This window comes from Notolabrus celidotus, chromosome 2 (genome assembly GCF_009762535.1).
Source record: "Notolabrus celidotus isolate fNotCel1 chromosome 2, fNotCel1.pri, whole genome shotgun sequence".
Lineage (NCBI taxonomy): Eukaryota > Metazoa > Chordata > Actinopteri > Labriformes > Labridae > Notolabrus > Notolabrus celidotus.
This window is the reverse complement of record NC_048273.1, coordinates 31,372,753-31,395,781: the sequence shown is the minus strand read 5'-3', so window position 1 is coordinate 31,395,781 and position 23,029 is coordinate 31,372,753. Positions and strand designations below refer to the sequence as shown.

Here is a 23,029-nt window from a genome sequence, read left to right as displayed (position 1 = left end):
TAGAGAATTTCAAACTTAGACAAAGTAAAGACCAAACAGAGAAAAAAGGAACATAAGACACGAAGATAAGTTCAAAAAAAACTTTTTTTAACACGGAAAAACTTATAAATTATAAATTTGCCTAAAAAAACCCAGTTTAATCTCAATACTATTTTTCAAATATTGTAGTTAAACTTCTCTGAATATTTCCATCAGACATTAGCACATGAATATACATTTGTTTACATATACGATCCAATCACACAATCTTGTTTTTCTATTTTTTCTGTCTTCTTTTAATTTCTCTTTAGTTTTTTTAAAGTATAGTATAGTATAGTTTTTTAAATCTGACAAAGTGATACCTCTTATCTCTTGTCCTATACATGTAAAATTAGTGTTTTCAACAAAAACCTTGTCCTGTTGTCTGTTAACAGTCAACTTTATTAGGCAATATGATTATTTTCCATGAAACAGTCAAATAAAGGCTGTTTCTGAAGCAAGAGGTCTATCATCTGGTCTGGCACCTACCCCCTCAGGGCGGTTTCAGGCATTCAAAATGACAACAGAGAAGGTGTCAGTGTTGTTGCTGATGGTCTTGTTTACTATTGAAGGTCATAAAGAGGCATCAGTATCATTTTCAGTCTGTTTCTCAGCCAGTTCAAAACTCCTCACAGGGCCTTTAAGGTTTGAAGATTCGATTTTTAGTCCAGCATTCCTTATTATCTTATATTGCCTTATAATAATGCATTCATATTGCTCTTTAAAGAGTTGATCATTATCTTAGAACCACACATTAGGGCTCCTAATAAATGCAATAATTATAACTTCCACTGCAGGTTCAGGCAGTGATTTATATCTGGCTGTTATTTGTTCCACTCATGAATCTGCTCACCGTGATCTATCGGAGACAGGTAGACGGGTTTGGACTTGATGGGACCCAGCCTTGATGGAACTTCCAGCCACAGCTTGTAGCAGTTCATCCTCAGAGGGGAGATGGTGCAGGTTTTCTTCCTGAATCTCACCTGGAGGCAAGAAGGCCCATCCGCCCCCACGGTGTCACCCGCTCTCTCCATCTCTTCACAGGACATGTCGGCCCACCTGTTGAGGAAAAAAAATGCCGAATTGGAGGAAGAAGAAAAAGATGAAAACAAAGAAGAATGAGCAAGTTAATCAAGCACAAACACGAAACAAGGGATTTTCATAGCTGCAGTTTCACTTTCAAATCAAGTCGAGGCATGACAGATACAAGTGAGCAACCACTGTGTGAGAATACATATCTACAGCTACTTGTACTCCTGCAGTCGACTAATGCATCAGTACAATTACTATCTGAAAAATACCTTCAAAATGTAACCACAATAAATATCAGATACTGTAAGCCTTTGACACTGATGATAAAAGAGAAACCGACTTTCATTTCTACCAGATTCATTTTCTGATTTGATATTTGTACTTTTACTCAAGCATGACTTTAAGGTCCTTCATCAACCACTGCTCTTTCTTATAATGCTGGATTTTTTTCTCATAGTGGAATTTTTTCTGTTACTTTAGTGCTTTAAGAAGTAAAGGAATTAAAAATATATATTTGATTTAAATATAAATTAAAATTATCTTGATTTAAACTTAAAATATGTCTATCTCTCGTACTACAACTTTTATCCCTTCTTCTAAAGTAGTGTCGCACCAGAGGCCTCAGCATTACATCATTCAGAGCCATCTTACAGATCACATCATTGTTGGTCTTAATTTTTGTAAGTAGAGAGACTCTCTATGATCCTAAAGTCAGATGCATTAATAACTTTGACTTGACACAAAAACTTCCAGGTATTGCTTCACATGATTCTCAGGGTGTGTTCCAAAACAGAGCTCTGTTTCATTGTGTTCAGAAACGCTTAGATCATGAACAATAGCACAGCTTACACAAACATCTAAATACACAACATGAAGAGGAGGAAGGAACTTAAATACCTGGATCTGAAATTGGGTTTAGTCCACTGCGTGTAATTCCAGCTGCAGTCCATAGCGCTGATATCACCATTGGTTTCACAGTTTATATCAATTGAAGCTCCTGCAACACAGTGATAAAAAAACCCACATACTTACAGTAGGTCAAAATAACAGACGTCACCTGAGGTAGCCTCTGTGCGCTGGGACTGTTTTGTTATCTTTTCCTGTCTTTGTTCACTTCTGTGGAAAACTGGCGCAGAGGGGACAAGGAGCTCTAAACAACCTCAGACGTGAAATAATGATCCTCAGGTACACTTTCCCCTAAACAGAACATAATTAGACTTTTTATGTTGTTGTTGTATATGAAACATGACCATGAAGGTGAGACAAGACCCCTCCACTTCAGGATGGGATCAGCGCTCATCTGCATAACCACCTGCCCACTTTACATTATCTCTCATTAGTATTGCTACAAAGCAGCTCACCCTCTACGAAGATCTGGCTGTATGGGATGTTCCAGTCCTGAGTGCACTGCAGCAGGTCGTACATGCGAGTCTCTGAAGGACGCACTGTGATCTGGCTGACCTGTTGTTAAAAGGAGAAGAATCAGACCTAAGAATGAGTCACATGGAGCATTTACTGACATCTTGTGCTAGTTTCATGGCACTTTTATGTACAGTAGTTTTCTACAAATTGTTTTTTTTTGGAATTTGGAAGCAAACAAAGCCAAAAAGGAGAGATTTTGATTCTGTCTCCTGATCTCTTACCCATTGGTTGACTGGGTGGTACTGGCTGTGATGAAGCTGCTGCTTGAAGTTGAGCATCCACACGGCCGTGCTGGCGTTGATGTTGTGATCGTTGAACACACAGTACACAGTCACGTTCTGTCCTGGTCTGGCCACCACTTTCTCTGGGATGTAGCTCACAGCTGCACGCAGATAAAAACCAATCAGTATCATTTCATAACATAAAACTTTTCTTGTTATAACAGTGCATTCATTTTTATTATATTGTTATTAAACCAATTATAGTTGGGTGACTGATTTTTGTTTATTTATCTTGTTAAAAAGACATTATATCAAGATAAAGAGTGTGACACGACATAATAATAATAATAAAAGAAGAAGAAGACAAAGAAGAAAAATAAATAATAATAATAATAATAATAATAATAATAATAATAATAATAATATTTTTTTTAAATAAAATGTCTAGAAAGTTCTTTGACAAAACAAGCAGAGAATAAACATTTAGCAGCAGGGAGAAGTGTAGAAAATTGTAATTATGCAAAAAAAATACAACGCAAATGGAAAATAATAAATTCAAATTAAATGGAACCGTAAAGCAATAAATTGGTGTTATAGAGTTGTTTTAAAAAGCATTAAAGGATAATAAAATGGTTTTAAGACGATGACATCACATCAGAGAAAATGGAAAAAGATAGATTAGGAATATTACAATTAAATGGAAAAGAAAAAAAACAATAAATAGTCAAATATATAAATTATGATTAAGTAGTTAAATAACAAAAAAACAAAAAAATAAATAAAATAAATAAAATAAAAAGCAGTTAAAAGGATGAAGTCACATAAAATCCAGTCTGTAAAAGTGAGTTTTAAGAAGAATTTTAAAAGATGTCACTGACTCTGGGAGCCTTATCTTCCCAGGGAGGTCATTCCAAAGTCGAGGGGCTCTGATAGAGAAAGCTTGATCCCCTTTGGATTTGAGCCTCAACTTTGGAATGACCAGAAGTGCCCCACCTGAGGATCTAAAATTGCCAGATGGCTCCTATGGTGTCAGTATTTCCGCAATAGAGCTCAGGGTGAAACCACGAAAATCTTTAAAATTGGTCAGTAACGTCTTTAAATCAATTCTATAATGCACAGGAAGCAAAGGAGAGAAATTTGTATTTGATAATTATATGAACATTTTTTAAAACAAAATGAATAGTTTTTTTTGTTGGGGCAAAAAGTTCTCATGTTGAAAAAATGTGACCTTGGTATGTTCTTTTTACTTCAAACAAATCCCCTTCAAGTGATGACAACACATCAACAACAAAAAAAACAAAGAACTAAATGGATCATCAAATAAAGAATAAAAGGCTTTCAAAGGTGGAAAAAATGCCTGACTCATTCTCATTCACTAATCAAAGAAAAAGAAAACTTTTTCAGGGATCTTGTTTGATGCACGGTCTGTTATGGGTGAGGGGAGTGATCTGAACACCTCCACAGATGCAGACAACCATTGGCAGCCAAAACAAAAGAAATGTGACACATGCGCAAAACAGGTGAAGAGAACAACAGAAGAAAACCTTCTGTTTCATTGGAAAAGATGTTGCATGTCCTGTTGTTATTCTAAGTCTTTCACACCTGATATGCATTAAGACAAGTTTAACTTCTCCTTGATCTTCTTCCTGTTGGCAAACATCCTGTCAGTATTTGATTCAACAGAAAGATGTTTTGTTGCTTGGGATGACTCAGACTTGTTGAGTGTAAAAACTTGACACTCATGAGACACGTTGACAGGACCCTATTTTTCCTTTTTTTTTATTTTAGCGTCAACAGAGGATAAGGAACACATGCTAACCTGCACGAACTAAGAACTGCAACTGACAGACTGTTATTTATACCTCAAACTAGTGCTCCTGTATAAACCTTTCACTCATGTTCAGACATGCACAGAGCCAACAAACTTTAGTTCTAGACTATTTGATGAACAACACAAGGCTTCAATGCAGCGACAGATACAGATCCCATGTCCTTCAGTTTTTAGGGTTCCCTAAAAATAGGAGCTTTCAGTTGAGTCTGGCCCTGCAGGAGCCTTAAGAGGTCTGATTTATCAAATTCTCTTTAATTAGAGACATGCTGAGCGCCCGTCTTTTGATCTGTGGATCAAGGAGGTTTTTATGTTATGGAGGGAAAATCTCTCTCTTGGATCTCCTTTAACAGAACTTTGAAAAAGTCATGATCCTTTTCTCAACTGACGGACACTCTGGATATTATATCTGACGTATAAGTTTGGTAGCTCTTTGAATAATTAACACCTTTCTTTTACTTATTTGTGATCATTTTCAAATTTCCCCCTTTATTTTGTTTTATTTGGACTTCATGTGTGCTGTATTTTGTTTGGTGTAGATAACCTGTTTCTGCCTTTTTAAATAGAATAGAATAGAAATGTAGATTTGATTCGGTCGAGGCTGTAAACTCTTTTTTTTATGAACAAACAAGTTAAAAGCACTCTTACTAATACAAGATTCAAACATCTTGCTCTGGCTGTTCAGAGCCCTCAGGCTGATGCTAACATTTAATTCGGAGTCTGGAAGTGAAACATTGACAGTTTATTTGTTACACTCCATGGTGTTGAAAGGATTATTCAAAACGAGATTTCTTTTTCTCACTTTCATTATTTTGAAACCAACTGTTATGAAATCCCCTCGTGGTTTTTCTCGCAGCATGTTCTCTTGGAGCAGGTTTGCAGCTGGTGACTTTTCTCTTGAATAATTTCATGGTTTCACACCGTGTGATTTGTCACTGATCACTAACCTTGAAAACAACCTCTGAATCAGAAGTCTAATGACATTGACCGTATTGAAATGGGCTCTTCATTAACAGCTAAAGGCTAATGAGCTCGCTTGGTTTTAATAGTTAAACACTGACATAAATCTACCTGAGAGGTGATTGGGATCCGAGGGGAAACCTCATCTGCAGAGACACTGGTTGTTGAACTGCAGCCATCAGGCAAGGTTCAAAATGATTGCAAGTAACAAGAAGTAAAAGTATATGATACAATTTACTGGACTCCATTATTAACATTATTAACATTGTTTTAGCATACTTTTTTTTATTCTATCTTATTTCATTTTTATCTTTATTTTTTATCAGATTTTATTGTAATGATTTTAAGTTATTTTTCTGACATTTATCCGATTTTATTTTATTGATTTTATTTTCATTTTTATGCATTTCAAATTACTTTCCTCAATCTTGCTTTAGTCTTGTATCATTTTACGTATTTCTCTTGTTTTCTGTCTCTGTTTATTTTTGTGAAGCACTTTGGGCTGCATGCTTGATTGTATGAAAGGTGCTATATAAATAAAATTTAGTTGAAGTGACTTAAAATTTTGCGGTCATCTTGAAAATCATTTTGCTAATTAGCACTGGACACAAAATGTATCCAATCTTATTGTATTAAATCATGTGCTATCAAAGATTATTGTAGCATATGTTATTGTATCTTACTGATACTTTCGTCTTGTGCCTTATCATGTTATACTGAGTCATATTGTATCTTATTGTTGTAGCTCATTTAATTTCGTTCTTATTGTTTTGTTTCATAATGTGTTGCATCGTTTCCTGTGTGGATAAAGTAAAACTTGGATATGATTGGACACTGTTAGCCTACAGTTTAAGCGCTTAACCAAAATACAGGGGCTATATTCCTTGACTGTTTGCTGCGTGTCTTCCCCGACTCTCTGCTCCCCACGTTTCCTCTCTCTCTTCATCCGCTCTATCAAATAAAGGCAAAAATGCCTCAAAATATAACAAACCCCCCCCCCCCCAAAACTTGGATATGATGATGGCGCTAGAGGAAAAACTAGGCGATCGATGACGTCATTCAAGTTCATCCTCTGGGGACTTTGAATGTTCACATTATGTCATCTTATAGCAGCTCAGATATTCCACTATGGATCACCTAGCCATTTCTGTTTCTGTTTCTCTCAAACCGTAGAAAGGGAAACTTCTTACTGTCCAGGAAGATGTGGTACGGCTCACTCCAGTCGCTCCACAGAGGAGGCGTCACCAGGCTAGAGCAGCGGACCTGGACGGTGTACTTCAGGCTGGGCCTCAGATCCAAAGACAACCTGGGCTCTCCAAGTGCAGAAACCACCTGGACAGAGAAAAAGAGAGAGTGTCAAAACACACATAAATCACATTGATGTCAGGATAGTTGGGTGTGTCTACACGTGAGAGTGGTGACCTTATTTCTACCATCATCACAACACTGTCTGGTTGTTGACTCACGTCTCATTACCTGTAGCTGTTACCAGAAAGCAGCCAGAGTCGGACAATGTGTCTAGACACCTGCTTTTTCTGGCAGTGTTCCCTCAAAGTTGTTCTTATATGGCAAATTGGAAAACTCACTCTGTAGTCATGAATGAACAGTGACCAGTGCAGAGGAGGATGCAGAGGTAGAGTGTGCAATGTTTTTTTTAAGCAAATCTTGTGCACAAAGTTGTTGAAAAAACATTTTATAAGCTAGCTTTATGCCATAGGAGGAAATTGTTTGGATCAGATCTTTTCTGTTTGAATGTCTTTACATTGCTTTGACTCTTATTCTTAAAAGTTTAAAGTTAACCCACTTTTTTCATCCTACTGTGTTTTACTTCACCTACCCTGTAGGCTCAACATATTTTACATATTTTCCCCTTCAGAAATATTTTCCCTTTTTTCCTCTTGAAATCCTTACTTGACTTCATACAAAGAGGAGCTTTATTCCTCAAAGAAACAGAATCAGTGAAAACATATCATTTATTCATCCATAGGAGTCTTTAACAGTAAGACCACAGTCTCACCCCTAGATGAATCATGGAGCTTCTGATCCACAGCTGAACACTAAGTGCACTGTTGAATGCTAAGTACACTGTTCGATGACTGAACATGTCACACTGAATAAACATAATGTCTCTGCAGTGGAAATTTGTGCTGCGTAAAAGCTGCACTGAAGGGCAAATACAGTTAGTGTGTGTCTCAATGCTGTCAGTGTGTGTATAACACATTTAAAAAACATTTGCTAACTTGAGTGATCAATGCATGCGTCAAAGATACATCTTAGGATACACTGGGACACATCTTCAGTGATGTTCCTGAGGTCATCGGATCTTTCGGCAAAGCACACCCTCACTAATCCCATGTAGCGTGTAGACCCTACACAGTGACTGACCAGCAAAGCCTCTGCACCCTACTTCAATGGGCTTGCAGGGAGTCTTCCATCCTGCTCTCCTGCACTGATTCTCCAGCTCCTGGTACTTTGCCTCCTCAATACTTCACAGTTCCCGCTGCCTTAGGAAAGCCCGAAACATAGTCAAGGACCCATCGCACCTTGGTCACAATTTGTTTGACCTGCTGCCATCAGGCAGGAGGTACAGGTGCATGAAAAGAAGGACAAATAGACTGAGAAACAGCTTCTAACCCACAGTCATCAACGTACTGAGCGCTGCTAAAACATAAATTCAATACTGTGATATCTTACCTATGGGATTGTGCAATGAATGTCAAATGTAGATGTATGTGTGGGTTTGTCTGTCTTGTGGATTTCTGTGTTCTTAGCACATCATTTTTGCACTGAAATAAGATTGCACTCAATTTCGTTATACTTTTGAAAATGATAATACAGATATTCTATTTTATTCTATTCCATACGGTCCTCCCAGGGCACTGTCAGCTCTATCAGGAGCACCTGCTTTTGGCAATTAATGTTGACACCCCGTCTGGCCTTAACACAGTTGCCATGATTAATGATTTAGCTGAATATACCAATTGATCATCAACTTTTAAGGGATTTTTACAGCCTTAAAAGCTGATACGTTTTAATGTAGAATCAGACTCTTCTAATCTTTTGTGGAAACATATAATTAGTGCTGAGTGTTACCTGCCACACTGGATGAGTGGTGTAGGGGGAGTATCGGACCTCATATCTCAGCAGGCCGGTGATAAAGTCAGTAGGGTCGTCCCAGCGTAGAATCAGATCCGCCTCGATGGTTTGAGTGTGAGACAGGTTGACTGGAGGACTTGGTTTCACTGTAGAATAAAACAGATGCACATGTGTACAGTCGATTTTTTACAGCAGAATGTACAACACACAAATTATTAAATCCTCACTGCATGACGTGTGTCATGTCTTTTTAAGTCAAAGGTCTGTTATTATTATTTTATTTACGTTTTATTTATTTGGTTTTTTGTTCCTTTATGTGCTTGGGGGAAGGGGTGAATATCTGCTTTGTGCACAAAATGAGCCTTGAATTTTGTTGTTTTGTTCTGAAAATTATTAAATAATAAAAACGTGTTGAAAAAAAAACATCACTGCACTTTTATCCCACTTTGATATTAATACAGATCTATCAAAGCCAAATAATTTCTATGGATCATAAAAAACACTGTGCATGAAATCAAATGATCACCTTTGCTATTTACAACTCATAAAACTACTTCATCTGTCAGAGATTTTATAAATCCATTGTGCAGCCTTAAGGCTACTTACCAATACCCTCTATATATTGATTATTTGTATTTATAGCTGGAGTTTTTATTGACTGTCACTGTTGAAATATGATATCTGAACATCTTAAGTGGCATATCAGGGAGGGAGGATCAATACTCTCCTGGTCCTTATGTCAGGGTTTTAATGATAGATAAATGAATCAAATTCATCTTGAGCTCAGAGTTGATAAAAAGTAGGATATATATTTCACCTTTTGTACTGTACATATGACATTTCAGGTAAAGGCACAAGTCATCTGTGCAGAGCATTGGATTTCATATTGAGACTGAAGGGTGATTTCAGGTGCATTCAAAGACGTACGTACATCAACTGCCATTTAATGAAGCAATACAGGCGCAGCAGCCCACATTAGATCATCAATCAGTTCTGACAATTACAGAAAGAAATAATTGAGTCCCATAAAACCACAAAGATGCCTGCTGGGAGAGAAGAGATTACTCAACACTATGAGTAATGGTTCAACTATTTACTTTCCAGACTCCTCTCACATCTGAGAAAAGGAGAGGTCATCTGAACAAGTTACAAAAGACAAGAAACACTATTGATTACTTTCCTTGTATCATAAAAAAAATAGAACAAATTACTTTTAACCTCAAGTGACAATAAACTAAGCTGCACACAAAGGCGTGGACTATCGTATGACATCCTTTGAAGGAAGATTGCAGCAACTATAGACCCAGGGAAACAAGGAACAGGGGTTTAAGTTTCTAAGTTCGGTTGTAAAGCTCTCATTTTATATGTTTTATGCTGATGTTTAACTTTTTAGAAAGTATTCAGAAAATGCTGACAGTTAAAATCCACCCATGCTCCTCTCACTTTCTTTCATTTCAGTACTTTTCAGGTTAATCCTCCAGGATGTTACGATTCTTTTATATTCCCTTTTGTTTTGTAGACCAAAGATTTAAACAAATAGTGTCATTCATTAATAATGCCAATCATCATCATCAGATGATTGCCAGAGGGTTTATGGTAGGGTACTTAATCGTAGGGATGGGCATTTCAAGCCAAAATACTATTCGATAGTCACTGGCATCTATTCAGCGATTAACAGTCCGTTTGTGTCGCAGGTTAATGGTTAAAGAAGTTTTCTCCAAACTCTCTACGACTCCCAATGACAGTGGATTACTGTCAGTGGGACTGACAGGATTATTTGAACCATGGAGAGTCCTTCTTTGTCACCATGGATATCTCAAAGTGTGGATGTAGAAGCTCACACACACACACACACACACACACACACACACACACACACACACACACACACACACACACACACACACACACACACACACACACACACACACACACACACACACACACACACACACACACACACACACACACACTGAAGAAGATAAGGTCATGCTCCATCTGCTCTCTGCTATTCCAGTCACGGTTGCTAATCACAACTGAATAACAATCCTTGTTCTTATCCGTCCAGATTCATCTCGTTTAAAGAGGACGCCTGAGAAACGGAGGTGTTTTAAACATCAAGGAGCCGTGCATCATCTCCATACAAGGCTGCATTTATTTTAAAAGATCAAATGCCAGTAACTGAGTGAAAAAAGTGAATGCTGGGAACTTGATGCCTTACTGTGATGTACTTTAAACGCTGTAAAAAGTAAGCTACCAATAATTGAGGTCATACTTAAACACTTAAACACCATCAACATTAATAATAGTGCTAAAATTTAAAAGAATCACCCTTACAAGGAATTTAGAATGTATACTCAAACTTTTTTACAAGAGAACATGTTTTACAGAGATTTTGACTTGTGAATAATTAATCAGTTGACAATCTCAGAACCCATCATTTCTCGTCTGATGAGGATATCTGCCTCTGGGAAAGATGACCGTCTTTTCAGTAATTAAGATGTAGCCTGCTGTTAACGATAAACCATGCCAGCAGAGACTTCATTCTCAATTCGCTGCATTGCTACAGTCCAATTAGCAACTTGAGCGGTGACCTTTTGTTCAGTTCAAAAGAGAAGCAAAATTTCCCCCTCCATATGTGTGTGTGCAAAGAAAATGTACAACCCCTCAGAAGAGTCTCAGTTTCACTGTAGATGGTAAGCAGAGGTTTCAGAAGAAAAAGGAGAAATGTACTTTATTAATCCCCAGGGGGAAATTACATTTTTTCACTTGTGTTATTTTTTGGTTATGCTACACGCACAGTTTTGGTATGTACATACAATCATGCACACGCATGAAGTGGACATGCACTTAGGGAGAGATGTCAGAGTGAGGATGCTGCCATCAACCAGCACACCCCAAGCAGTAGGGGGTTCGGTGCCTTGCTCAAGGGCACCCCGGCAGTGCCTAGGCAAGTGAACCAGCACCTCTCCACACACCAGTCCACTTGCCAAACTTTGTCCATACTGGGCTCGGTTCCCAAGCCAGGTCCCTATGAACTGAGCTACTGCCGCCCACTCTGACTTATTAAAGCAGTGTGATCCTTAAAATTCTTATTTTACTTGCAATGAACAGGTCTTAAGTTTGCTGAACAAAGATCATGGTGCACATTTGTAAAAACTAAAAATGCTAGCCTCCCCAGGTGTGTCCTCAAGAAGAGAAGAAAACAACTTTTACAATGTTTTTTCAGTTAATAAAGATCAGATCAATCTTCTTTTTTCTACACCTGCTTCATCACCAAAATTTTCCTGTTGTAGGGACTTTATAAGTTATCATTTTATGGGCCATTACCCAAGATAAGCATTTCAGCAGAACCATCCTTCCCTCACCTAGCCGACCTGAAATGTCATACTTTTTGAGAATTTAACAGCCACAGCACAGTGGTTGACTAAATTTAGCAGACCAAGATTCATACTTTTTGTTTGTTTCCTTCCTGTCTGTCTGTCTGTCTGTCTGTCTGTCTGTCTGTCTGTCTGTCTGTCTGTCTGTCTGTCTGCCTGCCTGCCTGCCTGCCTGCCTGCCTTTCCTTCCTTCCTTCCTTCCTTCCTTCCTTCCTTCCTTCCTTCCTTCCTTCCTTCCTTCCTTCCTTCCTTCCTTCCTTCCTTCCTTCCTTCCTTCCTTCCTTCCTTCCTTCCTTCCTTCCTTCCTTCCTTTGCAGCGTTACATTTCAAATTTTACAGTGGAAAAAGAAGACTGCTTTCTAATTCTGTTGGACTTCAGTTTATAACTTCAGTTATCTTTGTGATACCCAACAGCTGATCATTCCCTTTTTTATTTACATCTTAAAGAATAGTAGGAGTAGACCCTTTCTAAAGTGATCAACCAATCAGTGATCATGTAAAGAAGCAAACAGCTCTTATTCCTGTATCAGAAAATATGGAGAAGAGAGAGTCGCTCATGATTCAGTTTGCTAGCTTGAAAGCCCGACACCACGTACTGTATGGGCATGTTTAGTTTTTTATACTATTGCGTGAAACAAAGACTGACACAAAACAGAATTTGTCCTACCAGGTCGAGCAGGAATTCGGAGTAGGACCGGCGGAGCTACAGAGTCTGAGACGCTGACGGTTACGATGGTGACAAAGCTGGTCATAGCATCAAGCGAGAGCGAACACGTGAAGGAGTCCTCACAGACAACAGGGTTATAAGATGCAGAACTTAGGTGTTTCTCTGACCTGGAAATGGATATGAAAACATAGAAAGATCAGTGAGTAAAATGCACTTATGAACATTTAATACTATTCAAGCCAAAAACCTAGTTAGGGGGATGTTTGAGCTTCTGTGTTAAGTTAAAGATTCATTATTTCAAATTGAAGCCTGACCAATCTTGTGAAAACATTCAGACACATTGAACACCTGTGGCATGGTGGTTTAACTTTAGTAGTCAGACTCTTTTACCAACACAGAAAAGATAAAATGCTTCACCACAAAGTTTCAGACCTAATAAAGTTGGATTCTTTTCATTTCTGTGTCAGAGCTTACTCCTTACTTTTATTGAGCTTGTGTTCTTATGACTTTATTTGTTTTCCCATGGATGGGAAACCTTGAGCTAATTCATCAATTCCATAACAACTGTGTGACTTAATCAGCTGCTGTGAGGATTATATGACATGATAAAAAGCTGGTTCCTTGATTCTCACGACAATAGGAGTGAACAGTCAGTGTGATATCACAGTGCTTCCCCTCTGCTCATCAAAGTAAATAACACAAACTCAACCTCCCACTGAAGAGAAAAACAGTACCAGGAAGAAATTATGAAATTAATGAAAGCTGCAGCTTCATACTCACGACAGACGCTGTAAGCTAATCGCCACAAGACCTGAATCCAGCAGGGTTGATGGTGGACCGTGAGACTGAAGGTCACAAGTTACATTTTCCCAGTTTTGAATCCTGCACAGAATATCCAAACATGTACCTGGCAAGAAATTAAATTGGCATGTTAGTAACATGTTCGGCACCAGGGTTTGTGGCTGCAAGCGGTGCTATGGTAAAATGACTCCAACCTAATATTCATCATTACTAAGATAAATCCTTAAATTCATGGTGAAGTTACGGGTTTTTATACATCCTATTAAAAATAAAAAAAAGAGTGGACATTAAAAATAATTGTATCTACAAAAGATTCATAAATCATTTGATTGGATCTGCAAGCTGTGATGATGATTTGGACAAATGTCAGCTTTCTTACATGCTCATTGATTTGCAGACTTAGTGTGATAATTGTTTTAAAAACATTGATCAAAGTGAGCTTAATCCTAGAACACTAACTGGGTGATTTTCACCCATGCGATTGTGGTTATGTGAATTTGATTATGTTACTGCTGTCTGAGTTGCAAGGGTCCCTGGGTAGAGTAAATTCTTTGTTTATCTCTCCCACAGTAATCAGTGATCCAGGGAGACTGTGCCTTCACTGGATAAGGCTCACGTGTCCCAGGAATGGGTGGCCCAAAGAACAAGTTCCCATCTCCATTATTAAAAAAAAAAATCATTAATCATTAATTATCATTAATGATTCCCTAATTTTTCCCTAATTTTGAAGCATTTTAGAGGGTCCCACCATGATACTTTTTTTTTGCGTTTTATTAAATGTTTTACATTGGGTAATACAAGAAGAGCACTTCAATTTGCAATGTTTTGATGTACTATGATATATTTTGATTTGAAGTATTTTTTATCAGGTAGGTATATTATATTGGGTAAAATATACCAGATGTTAGTGATGGTGTGACTAAATGTTCCGTTGGTGTTCCAGGGTTCTAGATACTAACCATGCTAAAAAATCTGTGAGACTATGGTAAAGCACAATCAAGCATAAAACTGACCTTAGCCAACTCATTCATCCCCTTCATGTTAGCATGCTAACTTTTACTAGTTTGTTGTTGTACTAGTAAACATAAAGTAAAACAGAGGTCAATGGCAATGTCTGCAGTGTAACAAGCATTCAATAGTATGCAAATAATTTTTATACTCCTAGCTTGTTGAATCTATGTTTTTTATTTGAAAGTTTACAGAATTAACCGACTTAAGATGATATAAATTACCCCTAAAAACAAAGAGTCGACCATGCTAGCAGCTCTGAGAAGCTTTAGTAAAGCATGGTATTGATTTGAGCTTAAAGCTTATGCTTATGTGGTTGTTATAAAAAGTTGTTACATGCACTGCATTTGGGGAGCATAATGTTCAGGAGACTCATCAACTCACGACTCAAGACATATTAGCATTCAAACTGAGTTAGAGCTCAAGATGTTCAGAAGTCCATACTTGTTCAAGTTTAGGATTAATAAATATTTTTAAAAGTTTTCAAAACAGGATTGAAGACACTCCAGGAAAAAAAATCCATTTATTAAAGAGTCTACCATGCTAACAGCTCTGCAGGCTAAAGCACAGCAATGTTTTTCCTACATGTTAACATGCTCATAAAATGCACTAAACACAGAGTAAAACAGAGGCTGATAAAGTTTGGGATTTTAACAACTATTCCAAAATATCTATCAAAACAAGGCTAAATATAGAACTCTTAACAATGCATCTTCAAGAGAGTGGATGCGAACAACCTTGTGAGGCTATAACGAAACAGAGTGACAAGATATGCGTACAGTATAATAGCATTAGCTAGCTAACATGCTCATAACATGCTCTATCTGCTAATAGAATGACTATAGGGCTTGTTCACTATAATAACCACCTTAATTTAGCCTGTTTAAGAGCAAACATTTACTAAGTAGTGCTAAACATAAACAAAGTCTTGAAGTAATGGAACTCACAGTGTGTTTTTGGTGAGAAAACAACCAGCATTGAGTTAATAGAATAAGAATCTACCAAGCTAACATGAACACCAGGGGCCTTTGATTTAAATCCCACTTCCGACTGTCAAAAGGCCTCATAAAACTGTCAGGAGGCGCAATGGAGGCCTTTAGCTCCTCTGTTTCATTATCATTGTTTAGAGCTGATGCTGAAAGGTCTTAGCTAATTACCATTGATTCGGCAGCTGTCAGCGCCTCACAGATCAATGCAAACAAACAAATCCTCCTCACCTCCCTCATGATGTCTCACCTCTATCCTCACCCCCATGCTGACAATATCAAGACAGAGTCGTATAATTATGACTCAACTGAACTGGCTTCTCAACAACCTTCTGTTGTAGGCGGACAACAGAGGCACTAAAAAATCTCCGACAGAAGAAGTAGAGACAGCTGTTTAGACTCTGCTGTGCTTACTGATGAAAGTTAGGCTTCTGTGAGTCAGATTATCCTGTGAATTGATATCACAGCACATCAGGACAAGAGGCCAGGAGGGATGGCAGCTGAGGCCATCCAAGGGTAAGGAGCCTGTCAGGCTGATCTTTGGGCTCATCTCTATCAGAGACAATTCACAGTGCTGCAGGTGGAATTATTAGGTCCTGTCGCCGTCACCCGGCTGTTTGTTTTGATGAGCAGGAGCCACTACATACTGACGCCCTGCAGCTGCTCGGGATGAAAAATGTATCACTTTAATGTTATCTTGCAAACACTTAAACAACAGTGATGCTCATGTTCCCGCAGATAAGAACAGGTCAAACATATAACAGCTTGAAATTATCAGTAGTTGTTGTTCAACATGTCCTCATGTCTAAACATGTAGTAGGTTGATTGTAATGACCCCGTGGAGTAACATCCACTGTCACTGATACAAGGAATTCTCACAATTGAAAATTTTGGGGGTTTGATTCCAGACGCCACATGCCTTAGTGTCCTTGGGCAAGACACTTCACCCTAAACTGTCCTGTGGATGTGCCAGCAGTGTGAGAATGGGGTAAGTTGATACTGGTGGCGTTTTATACTGCAGCCTCTGCCATCAGTGTAAGGATGTGGTGTGACATGTAATGTAAGTGCGCTCTGAGTGGTCAGACTAGAATAAGTGCTATATAATAAATATACTCCGATCACCATTTACCATGTATGTCTATAAATAGAAATCATCTGTCCATGTTTCTCATCTAACTGTCTTTTTAAGTATATACACTGCCTGGAAAGATTATTACATTCTTCACACACAAAATAAAAAGTTTCTCCCACCATGGTAAATGTCAAAATCACAGTACTGAGAGATGAATGATTTATTTTCTAGGTAGTGTTGAAGATCTCACTGTTGTTTAACTCTTACCTCCAGAGGCCTCATCACGCTGTTGTCCAGTAGTCCAGCTCTTGAAGCTGCAGCGAGGATGATCTGGGAGGCTTGATCCAGAGCGGTTTGTCTCTGCTGCATGCTCGTCTTCCTCCTCCGTGTTGAGGTGGGCTGCAGGTGAGTCACAGCACAACTGATCCTGCAATGGGAGGTCCAGGACACCTGAGCCAAGAGAGGGTTCTTCTTCTATGGACTCTGAACTCTGGACACCTGTTCAAGGAGAGGAATAGAAGTTAAATCAGGTTTGACACATGAACAGTGAGAGACTTACAGCACTTATTAGTCTTATTTCCGTAAATACTAAAAAGAATGATTTAGAATTTTTCATTAAAATGTAACTATCTGCTGATTTCTGCTGATGTTACAGCACTACTTTGCTCTTTTTGCAAACATTACAGTGGTCTAATGCAGTGGATCTGCATAAAATGTATATAAAGAATAAGATGCAGTATATTCTTTTATTATGATGCATAAAGATGATGCATTCTTTTGCACTGTCTACTTTGTTACTGTGACACTTGAATTTCCCCGTTGTGGGACGAGTAAAGGACTATCTTATCTTATCTTATCTTATCTTAAAGTACAGAGAAAACGCAACTCTTGACCTGACTAAATCTATTAGTAACAGTGTAAGTGAAGATTTTGCTTTGCCCAAACATAACTCTTAAAAAATCTTTAGTCATTGATTATCAAATATAGACAAAGTAGCAACTCGTGAGACTGAAGGGAGAGAATCTGAGAATCTCATCATGTATGAATTTTCTTTTATGTTACGGCAAGCAAAGAGCAAATAGCTTCAATAACACTCAAGAAGTAACTTTAAAGTGTGCCTCCTGGTAAACTTTCTCCATGCATTTAACTGCACTGAAGATGAGATGGGGAAAAGCTGCCCTCTTCTGTATTCATATCAAATTATTAACAGGAATAAGTTACTAAAAAGAAAATTAGAAGACCAATGTGCAACACACAGGAGAGGAGGAAAGGATGCATTAGGTTATTGTATTTTTAATCTGTTTTCCTTTATTTTCTTTTTTATCTATTTGTGTTTATTTTTTTATTTTTATTATTTTGTTTTGATTATTATTTCTTGTGATGACATAGATAAGTTACTAGACCCATTTTTTTTCCTTTTATTTATTTATTTATTTATTTTATTGTATTTTTGTTTATTTAAACTGATTCACATTTTTTTGTTTTATGCATGTATGAAATTATGCAAATGTATGAATGTTACAAAAAGATTAAAAAAAGTAATACAATTGTAAATCATAAAAAAAGTGCACCTCATGGTCTATTGACTGAGTCGAGGTGAACAGCCACATAACGTTTGATATAACCATGTCGTCAAAGCAGAGGACAGAGGTTTTCGGTTTTTACACGAGGGAAATATCTTACAATATACCGGTATATCTCAAATGTCAATATACTGCTATGAGGCTCATGTGTCCTGCTTGTCTTGAGATTAAGTGGACTTGCACAACACAGCCAGTGTTCTTCATAAACTTGGGTGCTTCTAAAAATAGAAATGTCACTTCAAAGTCAAGATTAACATTACACCTCGACCTTCATGAAATAAGGGGAAAAAAAGCTAGTATTCCAGGAATTAAAGAGAATTGGTTTACATCTGTCAGTTTCTTCTCTGATATTATATTTCAGTTTATATCAATCATGAGCAAAAACAAGTTTATTAGTCACATATGTGCAAAACTACAAGATAGAAAACTTCACATAAGTGTTTTGTCAGAGGTGGAACTCACCGTGGGACAGCAGGAAAACATGCATGAGGGCTATCAACATCACAGAGCGAACCCTGCAGAGAGAGAGAGAGAGAGAGAGAGAGAGAGAGAGAGAGAGAGAGAGAGAGAGAGAGAGAGAGAGAGAGAGAGAGAGAGAGAGAGAGAGAGAGAGAGAGAGAGACATTGCAGCTGTATAAAGATAACAAAAAGCCTTAAGAGGGAACATACAAACAAAAGTAAAAAAAATACTAGAGAGGCAGAACTTGATGGAGGTGGTAGTTCATCAAAGTAATAAGAATATCTTGAAATACTTCCATTTTCAATTGCTTGAAATTAAAAGTGCGAAGGTGTCTTTTTCTTAGTTTCTTAGTATTACCAGGCTGTGTTAATGCTTGATTCTGATTGGTCAAAACCCGACAGCAGCTATGATTACTTCAACAACAAAAGTGACGTGAGGGACAATCTGATCACAAACACCATATCAAATAAATTCATTTAAATGAGTCCAGCACATTTCACCACTGCCTGTTGACACTGTGGCAAAAACAGTTAAAATTTTCTGTTTGCAGTGGGTACGCCCCATATACAGAGTCTATGGTCCTCGTTGCAGCGGTCACAGGTTCGACTCAAGGCCATGACCATTTGCTGCATGTCCTCCCCGACTTTCTGCTCCCCACATTTCCTGTCTCTCTTCGGCTGTCCTATCCATTAAAGGCAAAAAAAGGATACAAAATCTAACTTTAAAAAGAAAGTTTCTGTTAGCATCCTTTATACGTTGAGGCAAAGACAATAGTTCACCTCAGGCTGGTTTTGAAATAATAACCGAGCAGAGACGTGAGAGCAGCCTAAGAAGCTTCTGTACCCCAACTATCCTAAATAGGGAGATGTGGAGCATCATCCTGTCCTGTGGTCAAACCAATGGCAGAAAAGCTAGTGATGAGAGCATCTTTAATTTGCTGATTTCCACAAGATAAGTTCAAACATAAGTCATAGTGAAAGTCACAATAGTGTAAAAAGTTGTGACAATGAAGACAGAAACGTCAGTATAATAAGTCCTACAGACGTCCTGTTCACCCTGACTAACCTTACCTAGATTACTGTAACGCACTACTCATCGGGATCCCCGACAAAAGCCTTCAAACTGCACAGCCAGGATCCCGATGAGGGCGCGCAAACATGACCATCACACCCATTCTGCAATCACTCCACTGGCTCCCGGTTTCACTCAGGACCGAATTCAAAATCTCTCTGTTGACACGCCAGTGCATCCATGGGAGTGCCCCAACCTACCTGAAAGAGCTAGTAAACCCACAGACCACCACAAAAACCCTCCTCTCCACCAAAACCAACCACCTCCACTGCCCTCAGACCAGACTCTGCACTATGGGAGATTGGGCCTTTTACTCTGCTGCCCCGTGACTGTGGAATGCCCTCCCCGACCACCTGAGAGCATCACAGGCCACAGACTCCTTCAAAAAGGAACTCAAAACCTCTCTCTTTCGGAGGGCATTTCCCTAGTTTTTATCTGACCTCCCCTGCTGCTTTTATCTCTTTTATTTAACTACACAGTTTTTAACGTAGGTACGGGACCCCCGGCGAAGGCTACGCCATTGACGCAGAAGTATAAATCAGACTTCAGTCAGAGACAGGAGCATGTTCTGCAGATTATGTGACACTGCATGGCTGGCTAATTAGAGAAAATAATGAAATACTATCCGTCACTATGATCACAAAAGAAGTGATGTGATGGGAGAGCAGTGGGAGGTATTGGCATGTTCGCTGTCATATTGACACAGAGTTTGAATTTCACACAGTAACACAGCTCTGTGGAAGAACTGGTGCACCAACTTCTCTATGTCGTTAATGACTCATCAGGTTGTAAGTCTGTGACGCATGACGCTGGGTCAACAGTTCACAGTCACAGCTTTTCAGCAACCCAACTCCTCATAGTGTAAGTGATGCTTGGATCACATTACAATATCCCGACCCTTACACATCAAAATAATCTAAAAGTTACTGTAGCAGTAGGTTGTACACTTAATTCTGGGCTTATTTCCCTTTAAAGAAAGTATTTCATTTAAAAACTTCTTCTCAACCATCTTTTCTTGTTTTCGTCTGTTGTGGTGAATCAGTGTCCAAGAATAAAAGTCATGATTTGTAAGCTAAGATAGCCTCTGAATCGAAATCGCGTGCAAAAATACGGGCTTTAATTTTGCCTATTTTATCCATCTTCCCCACAAACAACTCCAGAAGACCCTGCTTCACACAAAGACCATAACAAAAGATAAAGAAAGAAAGTTAATCAGTGTTATGAATTCCTTACATTTTTTTATTTTTACCCACATGGAAGTCAAAGTTTTACAGCCATGTGGACATATTTCCACCTGCAAATCACTGGAAACTTATTTGCTGCACCTGCTCTACCATTAAACTTCAACTCTGCAACAATAAGTCATTTTCTTCCTGAAATCCTCTAAAACTTTAAACTCTGCATGGTTTCTCAGCTGCAAAGAACAGGATTCAGCTTTCATGATTTCATGTTGGTCTGATGTTTTCATAACTATTGTTGTAATTGATAATTTTTTTTTTTTTTAAGATTGATAACTAACTCTAAATCCTCTCTTAAATCCTTGGAGGTCAGACAATGTCAGATTTTCCCCCTTGACCTGTTCCAAGTGTCTCGAGGCCTCCCTGTGTTTTTTGAAGCAGAGTGCCAGCTGAGAGCAATCGAAACATCTGCTCTTTAAAGCTTGCCAAATCTGGTATTGTGGCTTCAGTTGTAGCAGTTTATTAGTCCACAGGCTGCAACACTTACATGGTTGTGGTCATGGCGTGCACATGGCCTGGCTGGGGTTTGCTGGGGTGAATCTCACTGAGGAAAGAGGAGGAAGAAAGAAGGTTTTCAGAGGTGATGACACACAGGGATTTAAAGCAGATGACAGCATGGATGTCAATTGGAGCTCGAGCAGGATAAGGAGCTGTGTTGTGATTGGAATAAATAAGGGTTACATCAAGGAACAAGACTTTCAATTCTTGGAAAATGCAAAACCAGAAGGACTTCAAAAGCAATTATTTCCACCAGTGGCTTTAAAAACCAGCTCAAGACCGCCCCCTCTAAAAAATAAAACTTATATTTTCGAGGCAGATCTCGCCCTGATGCCTCTCTACTCTTAAAATGATGAAACACTCCAGAGATGCTGTTCATTCATAAGAAAAGCTATCTCTCTCAATCAGCAGTACACGTGCTTGTGCAGAAATCACTTCTTCATATGCCAGAGTCATGTCCACAAAAACCACTCAGTTTCAATAAGATGCAGCTGTTTCTGATTCGTTCTTTCCTTCTTAAATCCAACCTGTTGTTCTTTCTTGTCAATTTTGTGAGATTATTTCTTCCTCTAATGTGTCTCTCCTCATTAGTCCATGTTCTGCTTTTGTTTTTATGAACACCTCCCTTCGTTGTGAGCTTTTGGAAGCTTGTTTGGGTGCAAAACCAGAGCAGACAGGAAATAAATTAATGCAGTGTAGCTTTGCAAAAGCTGCTGAGCACATGTCTATTAATCTAATGATATGGTAGACGAGGTAAACACAGTATGCGGAGAATAACAAGCTGGAATGCATGAGGGTGTCCATGTCAGGAACTGTGTGCAAAGTTGATCATTTGCAAATGAATCTGTTAATTCTAGACAAATGTTCATAATGTTTACAAGAATCTGTCAAGGTGTTTGTGTTTATCTGCTGCACACAGACGAGCTACTGGAAACAAACACACAGTCTGGCACGCAGGTTGAATGCTCCTGTCATCACACCCTGAGTGTTTACCACAGGATGCATAGTGGGTGAAATAAATGATCTCATGTATTTAAACACACTTGTCCCCACACACAGCACACACCTGTCATTGCATTCAGGTAAAACAACAACGCTTCACTATCAGCAGCTCCTGACATTGCTTTTGCATTTTGGCTCCCCATACAGCACCAAATCCACTCCAAGATCCTGTTCATCACCTAAAGAGCCCTCGCTAACCTCGCCCCCTTACACCTGATCAACCTCCTCAAACGCCACTCCCCATCTCGCCGCCTCAGATACTCTAAAGCTGATCTCCTGTCCCCCATCACCAAGACCAAGCACCGCACCTTGGGGGACAGATAATTTGCCATTGCTGCCCCAACTCTCTGGAACTCTCTCCCTCCACACATCTGCAACTCTGACTCTCTTCACTCATTTAAAAAACAACTCAAAACCTATCTGTTCAAAAAAGCCTACAACACATGACCTCTTCTCCCTCTCCACCTCTGTTTTTCATATTTCATCTATTTTATTTCTATTTTTCATACTTTATGTAAAGAATCTTTGAGTACCTAGAAAGGCACTATAAGTCTTATCAATTAATATTATTATTATTATCATCATTATTATTATTATTATTTTTGTATTATTATTATTATTATTATTATTATTATTATTATTATTATTATTATTATTATTATCATTATCATTATTATTATTAATAT

General features: G+C 38.4%; 1 protein-coding gene across 2 annotated transcripts in view; it reads right to left on the bottom strand.

The window, feature by feature from the left end:
• The window catches only part of lepr (leptin receptor), a 50,043-nt gene that overhangs the window by 8,970 nt on the left and 18,044 nt on the right, over positions 1 to 23,029 (bottom strand). For both annotated transcript variants that reach the window (XM_034707478.1, XM_034707486.1), the window contains 11 exons: positions 21,331 to 21,387; positions 18,537 to 18,589; positions 16,759 to 16,989; positions 13,405 to 13,531; positions 12,625 to 12,791; positions 8,575 to 8,723; positions 6,672 to 6,813; positions 2,694 to 2,854; positions 2,412 to 2,511; positions 1,948 to 2,047; positions 872 to 1,077 (listed from right to left, as the gene is read on the bottom strand). In XM_034707478.1, the coding sequence (XP_034563369.1) occupies positions 872 to 1,077; positions 1,948 to 2,047; positions 2,412 to 2,511; positions 2,694 to 2,854; positions 6,672 to 6,813; positions 8,575 to 8,723; positions 12,625 to 12,791; positions 13,405 to 13,531; positions 16,759 to 16,989; positions 18,537 to 18,589; positions 21,331 to 21,387 (1,493 nt within the window). The remainder of the gene's footprint in view (positions 1 to 871; positions 1,078 to 1,947; positions 2,048 to 2,411; positions 2,512 to 2,693; positions 2,855 to 6,671; positions 6,814 to 8,574; positions 8,724 to 12,624; positions 12,792 to 13,404; positions 13,532 to 16,758; positions 16,990 to 18,536; positions 18,590 to 21,330; positions 21,388 to 23,029) is intronic.